This window comes from Cetorhinus maximus, chromosome 3 (genome assembly GCF_964194155.1).
Source record: "Cetorhinus maximus chromosome 3, sCetMax3.hap1.1, whole genome shotgun sequence".
Lineage (NCBI taxonomy): Eukaryota > Metazoa > Chordata > Chondrichthyes > Lamniformes > Cetorhinidae > Cetorhinus > Cetorhinus maximus.
Genome location: NC_135881.1, coordinates 187,859,693 through 187,880,562, shown reverse-complemented (window position 1 = coordinate 187,880,562; position 20,870 = coordinate 187,859,693). Strand labels below are relative to the sequence as shown.

The window sequence follows — 20,870 nt, the reverse complement described above, 5'->3', positions numbered from 1 at the left end:
ACACTGGTGAAGCTCCCCTTGTTCTTGAGTAAGCCGTGTAGCTGTGAGTTAGTGGTTGTCACTTATTCACCTTTTCATTATTTGCTGGCTGCTGCTGCTGACTCACTGCCAGCTGGTAGCAGTAGGCCAGGATTGGGACCCAGGCTTCAGAAATTTTCTGTAAAGGGTTTTCCAGTATTTTTGTGGAGTCTGTTACAAACCCTTAGTTTTAGTAAACACCTTGTGGAAATTTAAGACCTTTAACCATCAAATGACAACAAAGCTAAGAAACCATTCCCTACCAAGAAAACTTTCAGTGTTGGTGGATTGCTTTATTTGTTTGTTAATGATGTCACTGACCAGGCTGCATCTATTGCCCATACTTCGTCCCTTAGAAAAGGTGGTTCTGAGTTTTTGCCATGAATCACTGTAGTCCTCTTAGTGATCATGGTTCGTGTCAGTGGGGATTTAGGTAGGACATTAACCCAACCACGATGAAGGAACAGTGATGTATGTTTGTGCAACTTGGAGTGGAAGAGTGTTCCCCTGACATTTCTACTCTTGTCCTCTTCTGTGTTAGTGACTATAGTGGAAAGAGGCGCTGAACCCAGGAAAGCTGAAGCTCTTGATAGCTTTCCTGATGCTGTTTTGCCTGAGATCATGCATTCACCACAGACTGGGAATTAAACTTGGGTCCTTTAGCTCTGTGACTCAGCTGTGTCCTAGTTTAACTTGATCTTAGAATAAGCAGTTGTCCTTATAATAAATGCCAACGGGTACATTCAATGCAGCAAAATGGTGTCAGCACTTTTTTCTTGCTATCAGTCAGTCACCAAAGATATTTTATTGAAAAAATTCAGCTTTCCACTTGCCTCATCAAACCAGATTTTCACAACATCTTGAGTCATATTTAATAGCTGTATCCATTCAATTTAATGACACAATCAATTCCTCTAATGATTTGTAATTGCTAGGCAACTGATATCTGACAGGAAGTTCAATCTGACTGTTAAGGCCTGATAAACACACATCACTGTTGATAACACTTTGTCTGTGACTATCAGTCCTTGATTTTTAATCATTGGATCTACCCCAACAAGCAGCGAAGGTCTATACACATGAGAAACATAAACCTATTGCACTCAACAGGTGAAATCAAGGCATTGGATACACATTAGGAAAACTTACCCATGCAAAGTGTTCTGCAGATGAGAGGTTATTTAGAATGAACTACTGCAATACCTTTTGAATTGTAGTCACTATTGTAGTGTCGGATACTACTGAGCCAAGGCTTACGTGCCCTTTTGAGGCACCAAACTAGAGCTACCTTTCTTTACAAAGCAGCTCCCAACAGGAAGTTTATGGTACGTTTCTTTATTTGTGTGACTTCTGATATTCTGAATGTCATTGTGTTGCTAAACTCTGAATGGATTATACTGGCTGTAAAAATTGGCATAGAAATCTGCCCACCAGGTTACTCCTAGAATTTCCCAGGTAAATAGGAACATAGGACTTAGGGGCAGGAGTAGGCCACTCGGCCCTTCGAGCTTGCTCCGCCCTTCGACAAGATCATGGCTGAGCAGGTTGTCGTCTCAACTCCCTTGTCTATCAAAAAAAATCTAACTCCGAATACAAGTTATTTCTTTCCATATGCTTTGATTTTGTACAAAAACCCCTTGTGCCATTCTCTTAGGACATCATTTTGTGTTGTTTACATGACAACCACCAGCACTGACGAGCCCTTAAGCATAAAGACTTTACCCTTGTCCTGTATAGCTTTACTAGCTGCTTTTCTAGGTTCGAGTGGACATAGCGGAAGATGTTCACAAATGTTTCACTGAACCTTACTAAAATTCTTATGGAGAACTAAGTTACCTGCAGCATGAGAGGGTGAAAATCTCACACCAGCACCATGCCTCAGAGACTGTGGTGACAACTCAGTGTAAACGCTTTTCAGAAGCCTGCCGGTTAAATAGCACCCAATTAAGATTTGAATCTTTAAAAATTTGCTTCAGGAAATGTGAACGTTTAGAGTAATGCTGTTCCTAACTATTAATTCCAATTTGGAACCGCAAAGATGATAATTCAGCTAATATGGTAAACACGTTTCATCCTGCAAGGGATAAATTGCAATGTCTTCAAGCCTGCATTGCTGCTCGTTTCATAGGAGCTCATAATTTTCATGACTGCTCCTGTTCAAAGCAATAAGAGTAGTGGGTTGATGAATAATTTGGTGCCTATGATTAGTAATAAGTCATTATTAATTGTGGAAGTCACGATGGATAAAGTCATAAATTTGCAGTATATAACTAGAATGAACTTTGTGTGCAGACGTTTACCCAACATGAAAAGATCAACAGCCCAACTTCTGAAATTCTACAGTTACCTATTTTTATTCAGTAAAAAAATGTACTGAATGAAGTAAAATCAAACATAGTACTCAAAGAATGTGCACTTCAGGCTTTAAAATATTTAGCTGCAAATTACCACATTAGGAATAGTACCAAAACTCATTTTAAATTTGATTACCTCTAACTTGATTACCTTTAAAACAAGAGCATGTTTCCAAGTGGCTCTATGTTACCAGTAGAATTTGGCTCATTGGGGAAGGGAAAATTGAGAGGAAGGGGGTTGTAATTGCCCCTGCTCCCCAACCAAAGTGCACAAATCCTGGTGTGAGGCTTGAATCCACAACCACCTTAGTCTGAACGTTATTGCCGAGCAAATGTTGATATCTTATTGCAAGTTGTAAAAGCTGTGGCTTTTGAAGTTGCAATCCTATATAACTGCAAAGTATCATGCAAAAAAAATAATCTGACAAATTGATAACATCATGACACCCAAACTGGGATAAAAATCGGGCAGGAGCTTATAGAAGGAACAATCTGCTTCACCAGATTAATGCCCAGTCAATGAAAATGATCACTTGGTGTCCTGTGGCTTTGTGCTGAAGTATGGAGGTTTGGAAAACTTCAATTTATGTAGCAAGCATGAGATGAATGATGTGTTACTCTGTTTTCATTGAATTGATAGTACAGGAACAGTCCATTCAGTATTTGTGCTCCACACAAACCTCCTTGCACTCTATTAATTTCATCCCAATCAACTTATTATTTTATTCCCTTCTCCTGCATGTACTTAACTAGTTCATCGATGCCTCTGTTACTTCCATATTTGACTATTCCAATGCACACCCGGTCAGCCTCCCATCTCCTACCCTCCAGAAGCTTAAGCTCATCCAAGACTCTATTGCCCATATACTAATCCACACCAAATCCCATTCACTTATCAGTTCTGTGCTCACTAACCTATATTAGCTCCTAAGCAAGCAATGCCTCAATTCTAAAACTCTCATCTTTCTTTTAAATCCTTCCTTGTTCCTTCATATCTCTAATTTCTGCCAGCCTTACAACCCCCCCAAGACATTGCGTACCTCCAATTCTGGTCTCTTGTGCATCCCCCAATTTTGGTTGTTCCATTGTTGGTGATTGTGCCTTCAGCTGCTGAGGTCCTAGGCTCTGGAATGCTCTCCCTGAACTCCTCCACCTCCCTATCCCTCTTTCCTCCTTTAAGATACTGCTTAAAACCTATCTTGTTGAACAATCTTTAGGTCATCTGCCCTAATATCTCCTAATGCAGCTTGGTGTAACCTTTTGTTTGATAATGCTGCTTTAACAGTGATATATAAATGTAAGTTATTGTAGTTTCCCTTTCAATGGATCTGTGCCATTTGCATTCACCAATCCTTGTGGCAGTGAATTCCTCATTCTCACCACCCTGCAAGAGAAAAGAATAGGCCAGAACACTAGAAAACAAAAAGAAGTTTGATCTGTAGCAGATGGAGAACTATTTGGCAACATGACATTTGATCGGTGGTTGATTTTAGTGATGTTTGTTGTAGAAAAATGTTGAAGGACAACAGGAGAACAACACTGCTTTTCTGTATATAGTGCTGTGTAGTTTTTAACTGTCAAATAAACCCCTGGAACAGTTGGATGCGACAGGCATCACCCGCTGTGATAAAAACAAAAGTTGCTGGAAAAACTCAGCAGGTCAGGCAGCATCTGTGGAGAGAAACAGAGTTAACATTTCAGGTCGAGTAACCTTTCATCAGAACTGAAGAAAGATGGAAATGTTCAAGAGTTTTTAATATATTGGAAGAGGGGAGGGGCAAGAAGAACAAAAGGAAAGCTCTGTGATTGGCTGGAAGCCAGGGGATTAAACAACAAAAGATTTCATGATGCAACAGCCAAAGAGAGTGGTAATGGGTATAGGCAACAAAAAGATTGTGTTCAAATGAAGCGTGAATGGCTACAGAAAAAAAAAATCTTAATGTAACATGAAGGGATTAAAAAAAACAGCAAGACCAACCCAGCAAATCAAAAAAAAGGGAAAAAAACACATAGAACAAGACGAAGGCATGGGCTATGATCTATGAGTCCAGAGGGTTGGAGCGTGCTGAGGCGAAAGATAAGATGCTGTTTCTTGAGCTTGCGTTGAGCTTATGGAACGCTGTAGCAGGGGGACAAAAAAGGCAGCATGGGAGCAAGGTAGAGAATTAAAATGATAAGCAACTGGAAGCTCGGGGCCATGCTTGAGGACTGAACGGAGGTGTTCCGCAGTGATCACCTAATCTGCATTTGGTCCGGTCCACCAAATGTAGATGAGACCACGTTGTGAGCAGTGAATGCAGTATACTAAATTGAAAGAAGTACAAGTAAATTGCTGTTTCACTTGGAAGGAGTGTTTGGGGCTTTGGATGGTGAGAAGGCAGCAGGTGAAAGGACAGGTGTTGCATCTCTTGCACTTGCATGGAAAGGTGCTGTAGGGAAGGGAGGAGATGTTGGAGGTGACTGAGGAGTGGACCAGGGTGTCGTGGAGGGCCCTTCAGAACGCTTGAAAGGGTAGAGGAGGATGTGTTTGGTAATCATCCTCTGTGACCTCTCTGACAGCGTAACGTTCTCTAGTACTGCACTACAGTGATAACCTAGGTTATGTGCTCAGACCCTTAACAAGAGATTGAAACCATAACTTTCTGAGAAGAGTGTGCTGTGAACTGAATATGCTGACTTGTGTTTTTTCACATTAATACTTTAGTATACTGAAAGGAGCATGAAATTTTAGATGTAATAAGCATAGTGAGAAAGGAAGTACTGGAGGGACTGGCATCCTTGAAGGTGGATAAATCACCAGGGCCAGATGGATTGTATCTCAGGCTGTTGAAGGAAGCCAGGGAGAAAATAGCAGATGCTCTGAGGATCATTTTTCTCGCTGGATACAGGTGAGGTCCCAGATGATTGGAGATCTGTGAATGTTGTACCATTATTTCAAAAGGATGCGCGGGATAGGCCAAAAAATTATAGGCTGGTCAGTCTGACTTTGGTGGTGGGCAAATTATTGGAAGCAATTCTGAGAGACAGGATAAACTGTCATTTAGAAAGGCATGGGTTGATCAGGGATAGTCAGTATGGTTTTGTTAGGGGAGGATGGTGTCTTACTAACTTAATAGAATTTTTTGAGGAAGTAACAAAGAGGATTGATGAGGGTAGTTGTCTACGTGGATATCAGTAAGGCATTTGACAAGGTCCCACATGGTAGACTAGTCAAGAAACTGAGATCTCATGTGACAGGTTGGATCCAAAATTGGCTCAGCGACCGGAAACAAAGGGTGAAGGATGTTTTTGCGAAACGGTTTCCAACGGTGTTCCACAGGGCTCAGTGTTGAGGCCCTTGCTGTTTGTTGTATATATTAATGATTTAGACTAAAATATGGGAGGCATGATTGGGAAATTTGAAGATTACACAAAAATTGGCCGTGTAGTTGATAGTGGAGAGGTTAGCTGTCAACTCCAGAATTATATCAGTAGTTTGGTTGAGTGGGCGGAGAAGTAGCAAATGGAATTCAATCTAGAAAAGTGTGAGGTAATGCATTTGGGGAGGGGACATAAAGCAAGGGAATACTCAATAAACGGGAAGTTATTGAGAGGGGTTGAGGAAGTAAGAAACCTTGGAGTGCATGTCCACAGGTCCTTGAAGGTGGCAGGACAGGTGGACAAGGTGATCAAGAAAGTATATGGAATTCTTTCCTTTTAAGCAAGGTATTGAATACAAAAGCAGGGGTGTAATGAGGGAACTGTATAAAATGCTAGTTAGGCCACAGCTGGAATTTTATGTGCAGTTCTGGTCACTACATTACAGGAAGGACGTGGCCTGCTGCATTGTTCCAGTGAAGCTCAACGCAAACTGGAGGAACAGCACTTCATCTTCCGACTAGGCACTTTACAGCCTTCTGGACTGAATATTGAGTTCAACAATTTTAGATCATGAACTCTCTCCTCCATCCCCACCCACTTTCCGATCCCCCTCACCCCTTTTTTCTCCCCCAATAATTTATATAGATTTTTCTTTTCCCACCTATTTCCATTATTTTTAAATGTATTTCGATCCATTGTTTTATCTCAGCCTTTTAGCCTATTTCGATTCCTCCACCCCACCCCACCCCCACTAGGGCTATCTGTACCTTGCTTGTCCTGCTTTCTACCCTTAATTAGCACATTCCTTAGATAATATCACCAGCTTCAACACCTCTTTGTTCTTTTGTCTGTGACATCTTTTGGTTATCTCCACCTATCACTGGCCCTCTATCCAGCTCTACCTGTCCCACCCCCCCTTAAACCAGCTTATATTTCACCTCTCTTCTATTTTTACTTAGTTCTGTTGAAGAGTCATACGGACTTGAAACGTTAACTGTGTTCCTCTCTGCAGATGCTGCCAGACCTGCTGAGTTTTTCCAGGTATTTTTATTTTTGTTACAGGAAGGACGTAATTGCTCTGGAGTGAGTACAGAGGAGATTTACAAGAATGTTGCCAGAGTTTGAAAATTGCAGCTATGCAGAGATATTGGATTGGTTGGATTGTTTTCCTTAGAACAGAGGAGGTTATGGGGTGACCTAATTGATATGTACAAAATTATGAGGGGCCTGGATAGGGTAGACAGGGAAAACTTATTTCCCCTCACTGAGGAGTCAATTACCAGATAGTATAGATTTAAGGTGATTGGTAGAAGGATTAGAGGGGACATGAGGAAAAACTTTTTCACCCAGAGCGTGGTGGACGTCTGGAGCTCATTGCCTAAGTTGGTGGTTGAGGCTGAAACACTCAACTCATTTAATAGATACCCACCTGCAGCAGATGCATCTGTCCATGACAGTATCGGTAGGAGTGACCACTGCACAACCATTGTGGAGACTAAGTCCCACCTTCACATTGAGGATACCCTTCATCATGTGTGGTACTACCACTGTGCTAAATGGGATAGATTTCAAACAGATCTAACAACTCAAGACTGGGCCATGAGGCACTGTGGGCCATCAGCAGCATCAGAATTGTACTCGAACACAATCTGTAACCTCATGGCCCGGCATATCCCCCACTCTACCATTACCATCAAACCAGGGGATCAACCCTGGTTCAATGAAGAGTACAGGAGGGCATGCCAGGAGCAGCACCAGGCATACCTAAAAATAAGGTGTCAATCTGGTGAAGCTATAAAACAGGACGACCTGCGTCCCAAACAGCATAAGCAGCAAGTGATAGACAGAGCTAAGCGATTCCACAACCAACAGATCAGATCTAAGCTCTGCAGTCCTCCCACAAACAGTCCTGAATGGTGGTGGACAATTAAACAACTCACTGGAGGAGGAGGCTCCGCAAATATTCCCATCCGCAATGGTAGAGGAGCCCAGCACAGCAGTGCAAAAGATAAGGCTGAAGCAATCGCAACAATCTTCAGCCAAAAGTGCCAAGTGGATGATCCATCTTGGCCTCCTCTGGAGGACCCCAGCATCACAGGTGCCAGTCTTCAGCCAACTCGATTCACTCCACGTGATATTGCGAAACAGCTGAAGGCACTGGATACTGCAAAGGCTATGGGCCCTGTCAATATTCCGGCAATAGTACTGAAGACTTGTGCTCCAGAACTTGCCTCGCCCCTCGCCAAGCTGTTCCAGTACAGCTACAACACTGGCATCTACCTGGCTATGTGGAAAATTGCCCAGTTATGTCCTGAACACACAAAGCAGGACAAATCCAACCCGACCAATTACCGCCTCATCTGTCTACTCTCGATCATCAGTAAAGGAATGGAAGAGGTCAACAGCAGTGCTATCAAGCGGCACTTGCTTAGCAATAACCTGCTCACTGATGCCCTGTTTGGGTTCCACCAGGGCCACTCAGCTCCTGACCTCATTACAGCCTTGGTTTAAACATGGACAAAAGAGCTGAACTCCTGAGGTGAGGTGAGAATGACTGCCCTTGACATCAAGGCAGCATTTGGCCGAGTGCAACATCAAGGAGCCCTAGCAAAACTGGAGTCAATGGGAATCGGGGAAAACTCTCTGCTGGTTGGAGTCACACCTAGCACAAAGGAAGATGGTTGTGGTTGTTGGAGGCCTGTCATCTCAGCTCCAGGACATCACTGCAGGAGTTCCTCAGGGTAGTATCCTAGGCCCAACCATCGTCAGCTGCTTCATCAATGACCTTCCTTCCATCATAAGGTCAGGAGTGGGGATGTTCGCTGATGATTGCACAATGTTCAGCACCATTTGCGACTCCTCAGGTGCTGAAGCAGTCCATGTCCAAATGCAGCAAATCCTGGACAATGTCCAGGCTTGGGCTGACAAGTGGCAAGTAACATTCGCGCCACACAAGTGTCAGGCAATGACCATCTCCAATAAGAGAGAATCTAACCATCACCCCTTAATGTTCAATGGCATTACCATCACTGAATCCCCCACTGTCAACATCCTGGGGGTTACCATTGACCAGAAACTGAACTTCAGTTAAGACTGGAATCCCTGGACCCAAGGGAGTAGTGTTGGATATCACAAAGGGCCCCTTAGTTCGCCTATCATTAGATTTGTGAATTTTTAGTAATGTTTTTTACTTGCTGTTGTGTATGTATTAATTTTCCCCAAGGACACCACCTTGTTTCCTGGGATAAATGACACTGTCTTTTGAAAGTTAGCAGAGATATCTTTGGTTATGGTTTCATTATTACAGGAGATCACCCGCACAGAAGGTTTTGCGATTATGTTATTACAGTTGCAATCAGTATATGCTGCTCTTGTTTTTAATTGATTTGTAGTACTTCAAGTCACATCTATGGCAGTAAAAATTGAGTCATCAATGCACACCCAATGCCATATGGTTACAGATGCAAAATGATCTTAAAATCTGAGCTGGAAACAGACGAAAACATTTCAATCTGAAAAGCTATCTGACCAAGCTCTTGAATGACCTTGAACTGTGTTTATTCACAGCAATTACACCACCTACCTCCTGGAATTAAGTAGACAAACGAGCTTCAGCACAGCATTGTGCATGGCAAGGCCTAACACACCTGTCACTTATAAAACAGCACATAATTCTGTTTGCAGTGATCAGAGTTAGCTACATAGTAAAGCAAACTTCTAATAGTAATCAAAGCCAGTACTCTACAGTTCCCATGTAAATATGGATATAATCATAGAGCCTGCAAATGTCACTAACTATAACACAAATACAGCTTTAAGTGACTACTTCAATCAGTGTAAATCACTATCATGGACAATATATTGCATATTACATATATCAGTGTATCATCTGCCTCACTTGCAAAGCAACAGCCAATCATCTGATATTCCAGAATCAAGACTGTTGAGGTGTTCATTTTTCAACATTAGTGGATAGCAATATTTTGGTAGGACATTTGGTAGTATAGAACTTGAGTATTGCTGAAAAAAGAGACATGTTGAACCTTTTTGTCTTGCACTCATCAGGAATCTTCGCAAAAATACTATTATAGGGGGAAATCAACACTTTTGTAGAATTTGCATTAATTCTGTGGAGCAGTTTTTTACTTAAAAGCATGAGTAACATGAACTGGAATTGAGTTAATTGCTGTATATTGCTGGTGTAATAATTTCCCATTCTCTTTCACACTCTTTTCCCCCACCCCCACCCCCGCCCTGTCATTCTACCACCCCCACCCCCACCCCTGTCCCAAAGGTATCCGTGAGATTGATGATGCTTCAGGAAGCCAGGAACCTGCAATAAGAAACACCTTACCGTCGACCAGGTCCCTGTCTGTCAACATTCCTAAGGTCTCAAGACTGATCCTTACTATTGACAATAAATGAAGTTTACTGTTACGGTGCATAATTGATTATCAAATTACTGTAACATTCAGAGTCCTTCTTGGTAAAATAAGAACATTTCGCAAGGGATTTTATTGGCAAGGCAATTTTCTTGTCCACCCTCCCCAAATTTGCTAATTAGTCTAAGTACACATTGTGAAATGGCTCCAGGTTAACAAAAAATGTACTATTTGTGCCCTCTGTGCATTGTTTCCTGTTAACTCCTCTGCTCATTTCATTGAATACTCTTGTATTTTAACCCATGCTTTTCTGTCGACTCCCAAGAAATTGGAGATCCTTTTTGCTAGTTACTATGTTTTTATTTTTACACTGATTATACTGCTTAAAAACACTTCCAGATATATATATATATTTCCCATTATCAGCTAACTCTGGGTGTACAGCTTGCATCAGAGCAAATGGTGCATTTGGTGCTCAAACTTTGGGGAGCTGTCATAAACTCCGAATCTCTGGAAGAGGTTTATTACTGTAAAATTTACTTTCTACTAAATATGAACTTAGACTTTAAATCAATATTAAAAACATTTCATATGCTTTACATCTGCTTGCCTTGTCATCCCTGCTCTCTCCTCATTACCCTTTTAAAACCTTTACGTTATCATATTTATAAGTACCAGAGAAATACATTATCTTTCTTAAAAGCAAAAAAGTAATTGGATATACATTCTGATCATTCTGGAGTAGGAACCGATTTGGTTCAAAATCGGCTTTGATTGGCTTGTACACAGTTACAAGCAATGGATTTCTGAGTAGCACAGCAGCAACAACAACTTATATAGCACTTTATATAATGTAATGAAATGTCTCAAGGTGCTTGACAGGAGCATTAAAAAAAGATTCTGACCCCAAACCACATGAGGAGATATTAGGTCAGATGACCAAAAGCTTGTTCAAAGAACTAGATTTTAAGCAGTGTCTTAAAGGAGGAAAGCAAAAGAAATGGAGAGGGAGGGCATTTCAGAGCTTGGGTCTAAGCAATTGAAGACACAGCCATCAATGGCGTGACGATTAAAATTGAGGATGCAGAAGAAGCCAGAATTAGAGATGTGCAGATATCTCTTGAGGGTTGTGGAGCCAAGGTGATTAGAGAATAGGGAGCGGTGAGGCCATGGAGGGATTTGAAAACAAGGATGAGAATTTTACAATCAAGATGTTGCTTGACTGGGATCCAGTGTAGGTCAGCAATCATAGGGATGACAAAGGAGCGAGTTAAGACATGAGCAGCAGAGTTCTGGATGACTTCAAGCTTATGGAGGGTAGACTATGGGAGTCCAGCCAGGAGTGTATTGGAACAGTTGAGTCTAGAGGTAACAAAGGCATGAATGAGGGCAGTAGATTAGCTGAGACAGCAGGGCTGAAGTCAGGCAATGTTATGAAGGTGGAAATAGGCAGCCTTAGAGATGTCACAAATGTGAGGTGGAAACTCATCTTGGGATCAAATGTGACAACAAGGTTGCAAACAGAGCCTTGATCTCAGATTGTTGCCATGGAGAAAGATAGAATTGGCAATTAAGGAACAGATTTTGGAGAAGGGACTGAAAGCAATAGCCTCAGTCTTCCTAATATTTAATTGGGGGAAATTCCCGCTCATCCAGTATGAATGTCAGATAATTTGGCAACAGTGGAGGAGTTGCGAGAGGTGGTGGTGAGCTCGAGCTGGGTGTTGTCAGTGTACAGGTGAAAGCTAACGCTGTGCCTTCAGATGATGTCACTGAAGGGCTGCATGAGGATGGAAATTAGGAGGGTGCCAAGGAGAGATCCTTAGGGGACACCAGAGGTAATGGTGCAGGAGCTGGAAGAGAAGCCATTGTGAGTGATTGTCTGGGTATGGTTAGATAGATTGGAATGGAACCAGGTGAGAACAGTCCCACCAAGTCGGACGGAGAGGCATTGGAGGAGGATGATGTCAACCTTGTCAAAAGCTACAGACAAGTCAAGAAGAACGAAAATGGAAAGTTTATTTTTGTCACAGTCACACAAGATGTAATTTGTGACTTTGGTAAGAGCTGTTTCGCTACTGCGGCAAGGGTGGAAACCTGATGGAAGAGATTCAAACATGGAGTTCTGGGAAAGATGGGAACCAATTTTGGAGGGGAAAACATGCACAAGGATTTTGGAGAGAAAAGGAAGATTGAAGATGGGAGATTGAAGTTTGCAAGGATGGTTGGGTCAAGGGTTGTATTTTTTTGAGGAGAGGGTTGATGATAGCAGATTTAAATAAGAGAGGGACAGCACCTGAAGAGAGGAAACCATTTACAATCAAAAACAAAAATTGCTGGAAAAACTCAGCAGGTCTGACAGCATCTGTGGAGAGAAAGACAGAGTTAACATTTCAAGTCTGTATGACTCTTCTTCAGAACCATTTGCAATATTGGCTAACATGGGGGCCAGGAGGGAAAGTTGAATGATCAGCTTTAATGGGAATAGGAACGAGGGAACAGGAACATTGTTCACAGAGAGAACACTGACAAAGGTATTGTTCATCTCTTTGTCCCTGTTCTTGGTTGGGCAATGGTGGTTTGCATCTGAGGATGACTTGATGTAGGTGGTCATTGGAGAATGACTGACTGTATTTTGCTTGAGGTGGTCAAAGAATGACTCTTTCAGTTGAAGTTGGAAAATGACTGTGGTGAGATTTAGACTATTTTAGTTGTGTTTACATAACAGTGCCAGAGACACTCATTCATACATGACCTTTCTTCCAATTGTCTTCCCATTCCTGTTCTACTTTTCATGTAGTGCCTTTGGGCTGGAGCAGCACTTTTGATAACTTGCTCAAGTGGCCATTTGTCAAGCTAATTTACAGTGGCAAGTGTCCAGCCAATCTAGACCATGTACTGTACCAATGTCCAGTTTCCAGCTGGAATCATTACAGAGCGACCAGGAACAGGAATCCTGGCTATTCTCCCTGCTCCCCATTACGCCTCCTTAAACCAGGCTAACTATAGTGACTGATATCAAGCTCGGCACAGTCAGGAATCAAACTTTTGATACTTCCCTAGTAATGCTCTGCCAACAGAGTGTAAATGACAACATTTAAAGATGCATTGCGAAAGCTAGAATCATTTGCTAGTTAGGCAATAGTCTAACAATAATTTTGACACCTAGAGATTCGGCATCTTAATAGTTGCTGTGAACAAAAATAAATGCTTTGTTCTGAACACAGAGGCTCACTGTCACTTAATACTTTTTACATTCACTTGTCAGATGTCAGTGACTCGACCAGTATTTATTTGCACATCCCTTGAGAAGGTGGTGGTGATCCACCTTCTTGAATAAAGCTGAGTTGCTTGATAGGCCATTTCAGTGGGCAATTAAGAGTCAACCACGTTGCTGTGGGCCTGAAGTCATAGGTAAGACCCTCAGGTTTCCTTCCCTCAAGGACATTAGTGAACAAGAGGGGTTTTTATAACAAGCCTGTGGTTTCATGGTCACCATTACCAAAACTAACTTTTTGGTCCGGATTTTATTTAACTAACTGAATTTAAATTCCCCAGCTACTGTGGTGAGCTTTGAATTCATGACCCTGATCATTAGCCTAGGCCTCTGGATTACTAATCCAGTAATATAACCTCTGTGCTACTTTACTTCAGAGACTTGGCTTTAGCATGTGATCCATTTTGACACAGTGCTGCACTTTAGGAGGTGCTGTCTTTTGGACAAGACATTAAACTTCGTCTCCCCTTTCAGGTGCAATAAAAGATTCCATAGCACTATTTTAAAGAAGAGTGGGGGAGTTTCCCCTGAATACTGGCCAGCACTTATGTTTTCCCCAACATCACAGATGAACTTTTCATTTATGTGAAGAAATAGGAGCAAGAGTAGACTATATGGCCCCTCAAGTCTGCATCGCAAGTTTTTCTCATTACTGTTTGTGGGACCTCACTGTGTGCAAAGGTTTACATTTAGGATGTCCTAAGGTTGTGGAGGGAGCTATATAAATCCAAATCTTTATCTTCTCTTTTCTCACATTGAGGCTCACCCTCCCCTTGGCCATTATCCCCACACACATTATTTGAGCAGGAGGCACTACCAAGTTCTGTGAGCATGCAACCAGGCCAAATTAGAATTCAGCATTCTGAGCAAGTATGCACTTTCACTTCAGAATGTCATGGACTATGTTGGTTGGTGTTTTAAAAACAGGGTGCAAAAGACAGAGGAATTTTCCCCTTTACGGGAATATAGTATCAAACTTCAGTCACAATTATAAACAGCAGCTTCTACATTCTGTTGTATTGTCATGGAGTCAAGGAAATTCTTTAACAAAGCATAGAGAACTGTTCTTATTGATACTTTAACCTCTCTTGTAGTTAAGGAAAGCAGTCATACAGAGGTCAGGTCCTTTCCTTCCTTGTATCGCCCTCATCACCTAACCACATGATGACCAACACTTCATTTTGCATGATTATAAATACCCTTCTACTTTAGGTTTAATGGTTCCTCACAAGATAACAACAACCACTGCCCCTGAAGTCTTCGAGTTTCTCCCCCAACTTATAATTGTAGGTAGGTGTGCTTGCAAATCTTTCATAGCAAATTCCACAGTTGAGGATGATGAAATGATTTACATAGAATGTGGTTTTTTAAACTCTATTTACTTTAATTGAAATTTTCAACCATTTGCCAAACTTTTTTTAAACTATGTGCGTGCATCACTCTGTTTACCTGACATTGAAATGTCACCTTTGGAATGCAACAAGTCATGGGTGTGATATTAGATTGTAGTGTTAGATTATTATTCTACAGTCCTGCAAGACGGCAAAGGCAGCATGACATTTGAGAGATTTTTCTTAGACACTTCCCTGAAAATTCCTTAAAGAATATAATACATCAAAGAGTATATGATCTGTCAAAAGGAACAGGCTCTGTGGGCTGGAATGCTGTTTTCTGATTTCCTGTGAAGTTATTGATTATTTGTTAATCCTTTTTGGTTTGTTTTTTAATTCCACTTAGGCTATTGTGAATTCACAAAGGAAAGGCTCTGCAGAAATTCAAGCATTTACCGAAGGTAATTCATTTCCTTTAAAATATGATCATCAAATAATTTTAAACATTCCTGTAGATTTGGAGCTCATGAAGCAAATGAGCTAACTTCTTCATTATTCTTATAATCACTAGCCCAAGAATTTGTTTCTAACTTCAGTGGTGCTAAACGTTTCTTCATGATTAACTGTCTATTCAAAGCCCTTTCCCCAACATTCCCTTCCTTGACTCCAACATCAAGTGTATAGAGTTCATAAATTGAAAATTAAGATCCTCTATACATTTGTTTCTGTTATGACCTCCACTCCCTCTTCTCTTTCAAGCTCCTCACCTCCTTCTCAGTGTCCTACACATTCTAGCTCAATCCCAATACTATTCAGAAGTTTATCTCCCATCACCTTTTCTCTTACACCTTTCTCAGCTCATCTCTTGCATGAACCCTACTTTCTGTTCCCTTGTCCCTGTCCTCAACAAACTTCCTACAACTCAGCTTCTTCTCCTGATTCCCATACTTGCCAACAGTGTTGTTGGCTTCCTTTGTTCAGGGATCATCCTTCCTGCTTTCAAAATTGCCATCATCACCCACTTCCTCAAAAATTAAACCTGATATTGATCTGTTCAACCTTTCTAGGCATTTTTAAAAAATTCATTCATGGGGTGTGGATGTCGCTAGCAAGGCCAACATTGATTTCCCGTCCCTAATAGCCCTTGAGAAGGTGATGGTGAGCCACGTTCTTCAACCACTGCAGTCTACGTGGTGTAGGTACACCACAGTACTGTTATGAAAGGAGTTCCAGGATTTTGACCCAATGACAATGAAGGAGCAGCAATATATTTCCAAGGCAGGATGGTGTGTGCCTTGAAAGGGAACTGGCAGGTGTTGATGTTTCCATGCACCTGCTGCCCTTGCCCTTATGGGGGGTGTGGGGGTAGAAGCCGCAGGCTTAGAAGGTGCTGTCGAAGGAGCCTTGGCGTGTTGCTGCATTACATATCGAGATTAACACTTCCCAAACTTTCCCACTGTGATCCCATTTTGAGGCTTGAAAATTGCTGTGACCCCTCTGTGGGAGCTGTGAGGGCGGGGGAGAGAGGCCTGAAGGAGCAGGAATCAAGCCTTAGACGTTGGTTAGTTTGACCACACCCACTGTTCAAAAAAATGCAAGGATTTAAAGAAGCTTTGCGGCTGTAAAAATTGGGTCGGAGTTCCATTGCAGCCATTGCTGCCTCAACTTGCAACCTCAAAATCTTGTCCTGGGGGGGGTCACGACCCACAGTTTGGAAAACTGTGTGCCGATGGTAGAGGGAGCAAACGTTTAAGGTGGTGGGTGGGGTGCCAGTGTTTGTTAAAATCTTAAATGGTTACTGTGTTAGGGTTATAGTCAGCGGAACATAATGACCCAGGTTTGGTAGTTGTTAGAGCAACAAAATTGTCAGCATTCACCGTCATTACCCTGTGAAACTGCCAGAAACTTCTGATGTCTGCATATGCGCAGTTAAATGTGGAAATCCAGACATTGCTGTCATTTATTCCACACTCTTATACTGGATACGCTGTCAAGGTCTCTGCAGACAGCAGCCTTTAGAAATCACTGACGTGATGAGATCTTTCCCTTTTACAATGCAATATTACAGTTAAAACCCTCATACAAAGCTATGCTTTGTTAATGAGGTGTAACTAGTTTTTAACAGTGTATTGAATCATAGCTACTTCAGAAGAACCTCTCTAGCCCTGGAAAACTAAAACTAACTTTGTTTGTGTAATGCCACATTTTTCCATTAGGGTAAAAGTTGTATAGTTTTTAATATTTTTTTAAAGTTTATGATATTTCAGCCTATAATGTGTATGTCCCAGTCTTTATTTGGCTCTCTGTAAAAATTATAAGGAATAAAGGATGATCAGCTGCTCCACTGCCAATCACAAAATCCAGGCTGTTAACACGTTAAACTTTTATTTTAAGAACATAAGAAATTGGAGCATGAGTAGGTCATGCAGCTCCTCAAACTTGCTCAGCCATTCATACAATCATGGCTGATAATCTGCCTCAACTCCATTTTCCTGCATGCTCCCCTTATCCCTTGATTCCCTGAGAGAATTTTTCACCCTTATATATACCCAACAATGGAGCATCAATAACACTCTAGGGTAGACAATTGCAAAGATTCGCAACTCTGAATGAAGAAATTTCTCCTCATCTCAGTCCTAAATATTCAACCCCTTATCCTGAGACTGTGCCTCCCGCACCCCCCCACTCTGGCTCTAGTTGCCCCAGCTAAGGGAAGCAACTCTTATGATTAACCTGTCAACCCATTCAGAATCCTGTATGAGATCACCTCTCATTCTTCTAAACTCCAGTGAGCATAGGTGCAGGAATACACTGCAGGAATTCACCAAGGCTCCTTTGACACCACGTTCCAAACCCACGACCACTACCATCTAGAAGGACAAGGGCAGCAGACACAATGGAACACCACCGCCTGAAAGTTCCCCTCTAAGTCACTCAGCATCCTGACTTGGAAATATATCGCCGTTCCTTAACTGTCACTGGGTCAAAATCCTGGAACTCCCTTCCAAACAGCACTAACAGTTTATTTGGAAAAATGCCAAACACAGAAAGACTTCATCAGCCATTTGCAGTGGCTAAGTTAAGGAGGTGGCGTGTGCGAAAATTTCCAAGCAACTCATCTAACTGACCTTCCAAGCAACACCTACACACATGGCCGAGTCTGGAGTTTGCACATTGGGTTCTCAGATGGCTGATAAGTCCGTAGAGCCAGAGTGGAAGTAAGTCATCCTTGAATCCTAGGGACTGCGTAAGAGAGATTGGTGAGTGTTATCTAATTTGAATTTATACAATATTTCTCTGTCCTGCAACCCCCATCCCGCCCTCACTCACCTGTGGCCTGGAGTCCATTGCTGAACCTGGGCCTCTGGTCTGTGCTTTGCCCACAACTACCATCTCTTCTGCTGGTGCTGCAGCTGCCAAGGACAGGATCTCCATCCCTGGGCACTTGATTTGGGGCAAGGTCCTGATTGGCACTTAATATAGCAGGCCTTTCCAAAAGTAGGTGACACGGGGCTCTTGCTGGCTCTTCAGCCAGCGGGCGAGACCTCCATGGCATGGATTAAATACTGCACAGAATTTTACCATTGTGCTAAGGCTGATATTGAGAAGAGCTAAATGTTCGTAACCCAACATTACCCTCTGAATGTTACCAAAAGGAGATTTGGTCATTCATAGGGTGAATGTGGTAGCAGTTTTAACAAATGGTCTCACAATAAAGAATCCCCTAGGAAACAGTGACCATAATATGGTAGAATTTAGCATTCAGTTTGAGAGTGAGAAACTTGGTTTAGCTGTGCTAAACTTAAATAAGGGTAATTACAATAGAATGAGGGCAGCGTTGGCTGGAGGGGACTGGGAAAGCAGTTTAGCAGAAAAGACGGTTGATGAACAATAGCAGACATTTAAGAAAATAGTTCATGACTCTCAACAAAGATATATTCCAGTGAGGAAGAAGGATTCAAGGAAGGGGATAAGCCAACCATTCTTAACCAAGGAAGTCAAGTCAAATTGAAAGAAAAATCATACAATGTGGCAAAGATTAGTGGTAAGTGGAAACTAGAGTTTCCAGTTGTATTTGCTGTGTTTGATTTGGTGGAAATACAAAGCTTGAAATTGTTACACAATGTTTAATGGGATTCGATAGAGCAGAAAGGCTGAGATTAATTGAGACAGACTGTTGCCATGTTTGAAGGAAGTGGGTGGGGTACAGGTCAAGTTAGACTGAAACTGAGGAGTTCAGGACCTGGTTAGATGGTAGCATTCAAAGGTGCGGGTGATCCAGATTGGGTTAGGATTAACTGCGCTGAGGGAATGAAAATTTATTGGGCTCCTGTTCAGATCTAAGCAGCTGATATTTTCCCTAGGGACTTAATTCCTTCCAAACCATTGATTTAAATGCCAAGCAGTTTATTAGTATAATTATACCTATATATCTGCTCCAAATTGGTGATGTCAAATATGAATAAAGTAAGGACTAAAAAATTAAGAATTGTGAAGAGAATATTAAATAACAATAGCACAATCCTGAACAAGAGAACATGAAATAACTTCAGCATTTTATATATCCAGTAGTTTATATGTCTCCAGATATTTCACAAAGGCTCGGGCTGGACAAAAAATGGGAACAGGGAGCAGCTTAGGAAATTTGAAAAAAGGCACAGTTGGAGAAGTTTTGAAGCTGGGACGCGGGTATCAAATTGGAGAGGTATAAGTAGCTTCTGAAGGCGGGGAGGGAGAGGAGGTAAAGAAGGCTGTGATAATTAACTTGTTCTACCACATGTGGTGGGGAAGAGCAAAGGGGGCAAGATGGAACAGTCCAGATTCAGAATAATGAAGGGTTTGAGATGGGATACAGGACCAGATGTTGCAGAGTACATTTACAAATGATGAGATGAGAATTTTAGGATTTGCTGTGTTAGGAGATAACTGGGTTAATCGGCGATCAGGACTTGGGCTAAAATAGGTTTCCAGTGATGGGAGTCCTGGGCTGAGAATGAAGCTAATTTCATGGTTCTTATTCATTTCTTACTGAGATTTGTACGATGACGACAATCTTCCAAGTTTAGACAGAGCAGCCTAACAAAGAAGGGAATCAATTAACTGCATTGTGTTAACAAAGCTTTGTGTAGAAAACATAACCCTACACGTCCAGTTCTAGCTTAAATGTGGCATGCTTAAAGTAGAAAGAACAGTACAAGGTTGAAGTATGGGATACCCATAAGCTCCCATAATCTCTATGGACCTGGATTCGGAGTGATGATACAGTTTTCTGCAAGTGAAAGTTGATCCTTTACTGCTGTCGCTATTCTCCATGTCCTGATCGTTTTCAGGTTTAGAACATAAGAAATAGGAGCAGGAGTAGGCCATTCAGCACTTCAAGCCTACTTCACCATTGAATGAGATCATGGCCGATGATCTACTTCAACATACTTTTCCTGTACTATCCCTGTATCCCTTGATGTTTTTAAAGTGTAGAAACATTAGCAATCTCAGTCTTGAACATACTCATCAACTGAGCCTTCACAGCCCTCTGGGGCAGAGAATTCCAAAGATTCACCATCAGAGTGAAAAGAATTACTCCTCAGCTCAATCCTAAATGACCTGCCTCTTATTCTGAGACTGTGTCCCCTGGTTCTAGAACCCTCCAGCCATAGGAAACATCCTTCCTACATCTACTCTGTCGAGCCCTGTAAGAATTTTGTATGTTTGAATGAGATCACGTCTCATTCTTCTAACCTCCAGAGAATAAATGCCCAATCTCTTTAACCTTTCCTCATAGGACAATCCCTCCATCCCAGGAATTAGTTTGGTAAACCATCATTGCACTTCCTCTATGGAAATTGTATTTTTCCTTGGGTAAGGAAACCAGAACTGTACACTCCAGGTGTGCTCTCAGCAAGGCTCTATATAATTGCAGTAAGACATCTTTACTCCTATATTCAAATACTCTTGTAATAAAGGCCAACATACCATTTGCCTTCTTAACCGCTTACTGTACCTACATGTTCGCTTTCAGTGACTCATGAACAAGGGCACCCAAGTCCCTTTGAAGGTCAACACTTCCCAGCCTCTCGCCATTTAAGAAATACTCTTTATTTCAGTTTTTCCTACCAAAGTGGATAACCTCACATTTCTCCACATTGTATTC

At 41.8% G+C, this 20,870-nt stretch overlaps 1 protein-coding gene across 2 annotated transcripts in view; it reads left to right on the top strand.

The window, feature by feature from the left end:
* Positions 1–20,870, top strand: part of cep72 (centrosomal protein 72) — a 151,462-nt gene that overhangs the window by 72,757 nt on the left and 57,835 nt on the right. For both annotated transcript variants that reach the window (XM_078539453.1, XM_078539452.1), the window contains 2 exons: positions 10,027–10,121; positions 15,129–15,183. In XM_078539453.1, the coding sequence (XP_078395579.1) occupies positions 10,027–10,121; positions 15,129–15,183 (150 nt within the window). The remainder of the gene's footprint in view (positions 1–10,026; positions 10,122–15,128; positions 15,184–20,870) is intronic.